Source organism: Loxodonta africana, chromosome 1, assembly GCF_030014295.1.
Source record: "Loxodonta africana isolate mLoxAfr1 chromosome 1, mLoxAfr1.hap2, whole genome shotgun sequence".
NCBI lineage: Eukaryota > Metazoa > Chordata > Mammalia > Proboscidea > Elephantidae > Loxodonta > Loxodonta africana.
The window spans coordinates 115,815,909-115,822,336 of NC_087342.1; the positions used below are offsets into that span (position 1 = coordinate 115,815,909).

At 40.7% G+C, this 6,428-nt stretch overlaps 1 protein-coding gene across 1 annotated transcript; it reads left to right on the forward strand.

Annotated features, from left to right (window-relative positions):
• The first annotated feature begins 2,432 nt into the window (after positions 1-2,432).
• On the forward strand, positions 2,433-5,367 carry IL17A (interleukin 17A). Its single transcript, XM_023547021.2, has 3 exons — positions 2,433-2,459; positions 3,790-3,992; positions 5,100-5,367. Exons 1-3 carry the CDS (start codon positions 2,433-2,435, stop codon positions 5,335-5,337), a joined length of 468 nt encoding a protein of 155 aa, XP_023402789.2. The 3' UTR covers positions 5,338-5,367.
• Positions 5,368-6,428: the final 1,061 nt, after the last annotated feature.

Below are 6,428 nucleotides of genomic sequence, written 5' to 3' on the forward strand. Positions count from 1 at the left end.
CTAGGTGAGAGCTGTTCATTCCAACTGAGGAAATCAGGAAAGACCTCCAGACCTAGAGGACACAGAATCTTGAAGAATGAATACTACTTTTTATAAAGTGAGGAAGGGAAAGATTATTTCAGAGGCGGTTCCTTAACAAAAGGCATGTAGGTATTAAGTGGAGACCTGGAGGAAAATCAGGACTCCATGAGCCTAGGTCACACAGAGCATGGTAGGAGAAGAGGCTAGAAAGGAAGTTTGCAGACAATCATGGAGAAACTCATAGACTTACTCAAGTGGTTTACATTTCATTGTGTATGCAAGATAAAGGGAAAAGAAAAGGCACAAACAGAGCAGTGCTTTGGAAATCCCTGTTGGAGGAATGTTGGAGGTGGTAAAAGGGCAGGAATTGGGAAAAGCAAAGGTAGATATTAAAACAGTCCAAATGGGTAAGAGTCTGAGTTAGAGGAGTGACAGTGGGCCCGGGAATAGCGGACAGGTGCGAGAGACACTGCAGCTTCTGAGATTGCTACCTGATCCCATATAGAGGAAGAATAGGCAGACTCACAGTGACTCCATGTCTTCAAGGAATGATGGTTGGGGCCAACACTGTTGTTGTTTTAGGTGCTGTCAAATTGATTCCAACTCACAGTGACCCTATAGGACAAAGTAGAATTGCCCCATAGGTTTTCCAAAGAGGGGCTGGTGAATTTGAACTACCGACCTTTTGGTTAGCAGCCAAGCTCTTAACCACTGTGCCACCAGGGCTCCAGGGCCAACAGTAGAAGTAGGGAAATCGAGGGAAGCTGCATTCAACTTGCTCTTCTGTCTGCTTAGCCTGTTGAGGTTATTTACCATTACCACTGAAACTCGGCTGCTCATGGCCTCCTTCAGAAGATCATTCTGGGCCTATCTAACCAGAAAAACAGATGCCACTTCAGGTATTTGTAACAGAAAGAATTTAATAAATGAAACTGTTTGTATGGGTAATGAAGATTGACATCAGCAAGACCACTGCAAGGTTGGAGGTATAAAGGAAGCAGGGAGTACTCTGAGAGACTGAGGGGAAAAACACCCTGGCTTCTTCCTCCCCTTCCCTTCTCCCTACTCTCACTTTTCTGCCCTCAGTCTCCCTTTGGCTGAACCCAACTGAAAGCCAGCTAACGGAGAATCTGAGAAAGCAGTCTGCAGGGGTCAGTTCTCTGAGGTAGAGTAGAGGCAGGCATGAAGGGCTGATCATAAGAACAAACAGGTAAACTTATTGTACATCCCAACTGCTGAGTTAGTAATGTGGATCAGCATCCCTGCGTACTGTGTAGAATAGGAGATATCAGCTGAGAGGACCCGGGAGCTGGGGAAAGGGAGCCAAAAGAGGAATGACATGTAGCCAGCCACATCTGTATCCACTGACCCCTCACCTTTATCATCTTTGTGCTAGACCTCTGTATTTCTGCGCAGCAGCTATTCCCAAAGACCAGAAATCAAATTTCATCTTAGAAAAAAAGAGAGACGGCTATTTCCTTCTATCTTTCCATCTATGTCCTCTCATTCCTCCTTTACATTCTTGTTTTTATTCTGCTCTGCTACCCTTTGCCCTCCTTTTTCTCCATCTCCTTGGCTTTTTTTTCATGGCTCTATCTTCATTTTCAGTTCCTCCCTCCCTTTGTCCACTTGCCTCTCCTCTCTTCTCCATCTTCATCTCACTCCTCTAAAGAACTGCACAAGACTGAGCCTCAAAACACCAAATATTAACAACTTGCTTGGTCACATGCTGTGCTAGACATATAGTAAACATCATATCTTTAGAATCTAGAGCAGAGTAGACATTCAACAAAACAGCTGTTAAGTTCAATTACATATGATATACCCTGTCATCATTAAATTATTTATTTGTTCATTCCTTTGTTTATATGGAGGGAACTTGAGTAGCTTCTGGAATTGTCGTCCTGACATCAGGCCAGGGAATCTAGTGAGGAAAGGAAAGATCAAATGAGAAATCAAGGTACGTGACACCAGAAGACTTGTATATTATGTCAAACTTTTATTTCCCTATGAGCAATTAAAATAGAGCATAGCTCTTACAGCATTTCCATATATGCCCATAAATAAATGATATCAGCCCATAGGAAAGCATCTTTGCTAGGCTTCCAACAAGTAATGGTTCCTTGGAGAATGAAGAGTGGACCTAGCCTTTGAAACATGAACTTCTGCCCTTCCCATTTTCCTTCAGAAGCAGGTATTACTCGTCACAAAGAGGAGGTTCTTCTTTGACCTCATTTGGGGATGGAACTTTTAACCAAAATGGTGTCATTGCCAAACCCACTCTGATACACCAACGTAAGTGACCACAGAAGAAGCAAAGTTCTATAAAAAGAGAGACGGCAGCGCCACACTTTGCGCACCTTGTAGCAGGCACAAGGTCATCCATCCCCAGTCAACCAGGAGAAGCTACCATGTCTTCTGTGAGGATCTCGTCTCTGGTAAGTTCTGTAATAATGTGTAATGTACTTGTTGATTCGTACCAAATAATATTTCTGGGCTATAGCCATGAAATTCTGTATTTTAACTGTGGGAAATCCAAGAATATTATATGTAGAATGGAAAATGAAAAATCTTTGTTAGATACTTAAGTCATTGTATAACATTTTCAAGAACTGATACACATCAGTTTGAAAGATGAGATTAAAACTGAAAGACAGCTATATTAGGGCTAAACCACATAAGAAGTGTCATGTGATGCTGTACAGTGAGAATGTTTATTGAAAGTCTTTTTTTCCTGAGTACAAATCATTTAATATAATTCCCTTAAGGCATTTTTTTTTTTAACCCATAAGACAATGGGTCACTATCCTTGAGGATTTAAAAACTGTGGCAATGATCTTTCTCTTCATTATCCTATACCAAAGATTTGGGCATCAAAACTACTTGTTCTAATTAGATATATGTATAACTGTGTTTTAGAACAAAAGGGCTTCAGGTTTTTAAAATATTTAAACTAAAGCATCTTTTTTGAAATCTGATTTTATTGTAGAATCAACACGTTAATTTAGACAAACTGGAAAATACACATAAGAAAATATGAGGGGGATCTTGTTGGTTCGATGTTTATCAGTGGTACCAACGGTGTGTCTACCATGAATATTGATACCACATTGGTTTCCTATAGCCCTTTCTTTCAAGGGCTTGACTTCACATAGGGTTTAACAGAATGCTAGGACCAAGAATGGTGCAGGAGGACTTTCCCAGCTAGAAAATCAAGGTTACTATTCTCCCATTCACCTGGTAATGACACATGTGCTGAGAGGTGGATGACGTGGCACTACTTGCCATGTTTAGTAAAATTACTGCCAGCCTATGCATAGTGTAAGGAGCCTTGGTGACACAGTGGTTAAGCACTCAGCTGCCAACCAAGAGGCTGGCGGTTCGAATACACCAGCCACTCTGTGGGAGAAAGATGTGGCAGTCTGCCTCCATAAAGATTACAGCATTAGAAACCCTGTGGGGCAGCCCTACTCTGTTCTGTAGGGTTGCTATGAGTCGGAATCAACTTGACAACAACGGATTTGGTTTAGGATGCATAATGTGCCTTTCCTAAGTTAAAAGAAGAATGTTTAATACTCTAAAAACTTCAGAGTCTTACGTAGTTTGGGCCATATAACCAGAATTTTCTTTAACAGATCTGAAAATTTAATATAGATTGTCCTAGAACACAGTATGTTCTTTATGATTAGCAATGCAGTCACTATCACAATTAATTTATTAACAAAATCCACATACTAATCCTACCTTCCACTTTTCTTGTCTTTCCAGTCACTACTTCTACTGCTGAGTATGCTGGCTATGGTGATAGCAGGACCAGCAGCCCCACGGAATCCAGGATGCCCAAATGCTGAGGACAAGAATTTTCCCCATACTGTGAGGCTCAACCTTAACATCACTAACCGGAACCCGAACACAAACTCCAGAAGGTCCTCAGATTACTACAAGCGCTCCACCTCACCCTGGAGTCTCCAGTACGTATCTATGTGTTCTTTAGCACCCTTATGCACTAGAGACTTCAGTTAAATCTTCTTGAGAATGATTTTGTTCACTCAAAATCATCAGTCAAACCTTGAAGGATTTGACTTTTCATTTCGCAGACTTCTTTGGTAGAACAAACGACCCTCCCCTGACACCACATATCCCATTTGATCTCATTCTCACTGACACCAAAACTCCACCCAGATTAATGATAGTCACTCTTCTAATATTTAAAAGACTCCAAATCTATTATTTATTCTAGAAAAAAATAGATGTTTAAGACAGGGGATTAATGCTTGAATATTCTTTGCCAGAGCTACCAAATAACTAGTGATTAACTAGTGTTCTTGCACCTTTCTTTTTCTTTTTTTTCTTGGTCATATTATAATTGGGAAAATGAGCTTAGCCCCAGTGAAGGATGTATCATGTAGGGTATTTCCATCCCTTTTTGAGTTTGATCTTTAGATCTGGATCTACATCCCCAGCACACCCATAATTGCTGTGTCCTTGAGAATTTGGACCCCATTAGAGATGAAATGCAAAATGCATTTTGATCATTTGGCTTTGTGCAAAACAAATGAGTTATTCAGATGGAAGAGAGAAGGTTACCGAGGGGCTTGCGTTTTTGTTTCCAGCCCTCATATTCACTCTGGGCTCTGTCCTATGAATGCATCCTTAGATAAAATTATGATGCATTCCCTGCTGCATAGAAAGGCTTCATCAAGTCAGACCAACAGCTGTCTTATTCCCAGATAATTCCAAATCGACGCTTGCCTTGGTCTTTTTTTTCTATCAACTGTACTCTAAATAAATTATCCTTTGTGTCAAACTTAAATTCCTTCTGTAGTCTCCGCCTATCTTATTTTGTTCATTCCTCCGAGAAACTGGGAAACACTGAAATGTGTCTTATTTTCAATAATACTTCATGTGCCTGAATATCCAGCTTTCCTCCAAATGTCTTCACACTCACAGCACTTACAGAACATGTAATGCTTATAATTTGTCACCCTTGAACTTCCCTCCCTTCTTTTATTCCTGTTTGATCTCCTTCCTGCTTTACCAGGAACTCACTTCCCTCCTGACTTTTGTCTCCCCTGCAGTCGCAATGAGGACCCCGAGAGATACCCCTCTGTGATTTGGGAGGCGAAGTGCCTCCACTTAGGCTGTGTCAACGCTGACGGGCAAGTGAACCACCACATGAACTCCGTCCCCGTCAAGCAAGAGATCCTGGTCCTGAGAAGAGAAAATGGGCAATGTCCCCGCTCCTTCAGACTGGAGAAGATGCTGGTGACTGTGGGCTGCACCTGCGTTACCCCCATCATCCAGCACATGAGCTGAGAGTTACGCGTCAGACCTGAGGCTGCCCTGAAGCAGTTAGGCTTTCTGGGAAGCAGACCCAGCCTCTCAGGAACCCTCACCCTTCACAGTCCCAAATGCTTTTCTAACCAACTCACCAAGGCTTAGAATGAGTACAAGTTTTGCTTCTTATTTGCTTTTCTAAGGGCTTTAAATTATTTATGTATTTAATATTCCTTCAGATAACTTTAAGGCAGGTAATTCCATTTTATGTATTGCCTACCTTGTTTTCTTTTTAGAGACAAGATTCTAGACTTGAGAATTTTATTATTTAAGGGGTGAAACCTATATTTATATGAGCTATTTATGAATCTATTTATGTTTCTTAAGTCTTTAGAGAAAGATGAAATAGTAGGATTATCTGTTCTGCCTAAGGAAGTCCTAAAAAAAAAAATTTTTTTTTTTTAAATGGTAGTTGGAAATTCCAAGTTCTTTCTATTTATGGATATAGGATTTTCTCTTCTTTGTCACTTAGGAGCGCATGACATGGCTGAAAAGAGAAAAATCAAACCTAGTTTCATTAAGTTAATTTTATAAATTGTTGAGGTTTCACAGAAAAGACAGCAAGTCTAAATCTGCTCTATTCAACCCGTGTAACAAAAACACTTGGTAATAATAAAGCTTTTGGAGAACATTTGTTTCCTTATTCTTTCTCATTAAAAGTGCTTCAGGGAACTCAACTCATCCCTATGTGGGAGAGCGTGTAAATTAGCCTATAGAGCAAAATAAAGCATGCCTCTGAGTAACAATGCCCTAGATCCAAGCAGGTCCAAGTTCTCAATTTTACATGCAAGTTCTCAATTTTACATGCCTTTAAGACAGCTGAGGACTGTGACTTTTGTGTCGATACTGTGGATACAAGCAATCGGAAATGGTTTAAGCAAATAGAATAAGGGCCTGGGAAAATGGCATGCCTTTATTGAAGATCTTGTAGTGAAAAGAAAAGACCCTGCTAAAACTATGGCCTGAGTTTGACATGAAGAAGGACGAGGGGTGCCAAGAGGAGATGTTGTTTTCAGTCTAGGAGGTTAGAGGCTTGAATCCGCCCAGAAGTGCCTTGGAAGAAATGCCTG

What these genes read in the sequence shown, in the direction of transcription:
- IL17A (XM_023547021.2), top strand. Translation starts at nt 2,433, where the DNA reads ATGTCTTCTGTGAGGATCTCGTCTCTG. An exon ending in CTGTGAGGATCTCGTCTCTG is followed by an intron (nt 2,460 to 3,789) that starts GTAAGTTCTGTA and finishes TTGTCTTTCCAG; the next exon opens with TCACTACTTCTACTGCTGAG. An exon ending in ACCTCACCCTGGAGTCTCCA is followed by an intron (nt 3,993 to 5,099) that starts GTACGTATCTAT and finishes TCTCCCCTGCAG; the next exon opens with TCGCAATGAGGACCCCGAGA.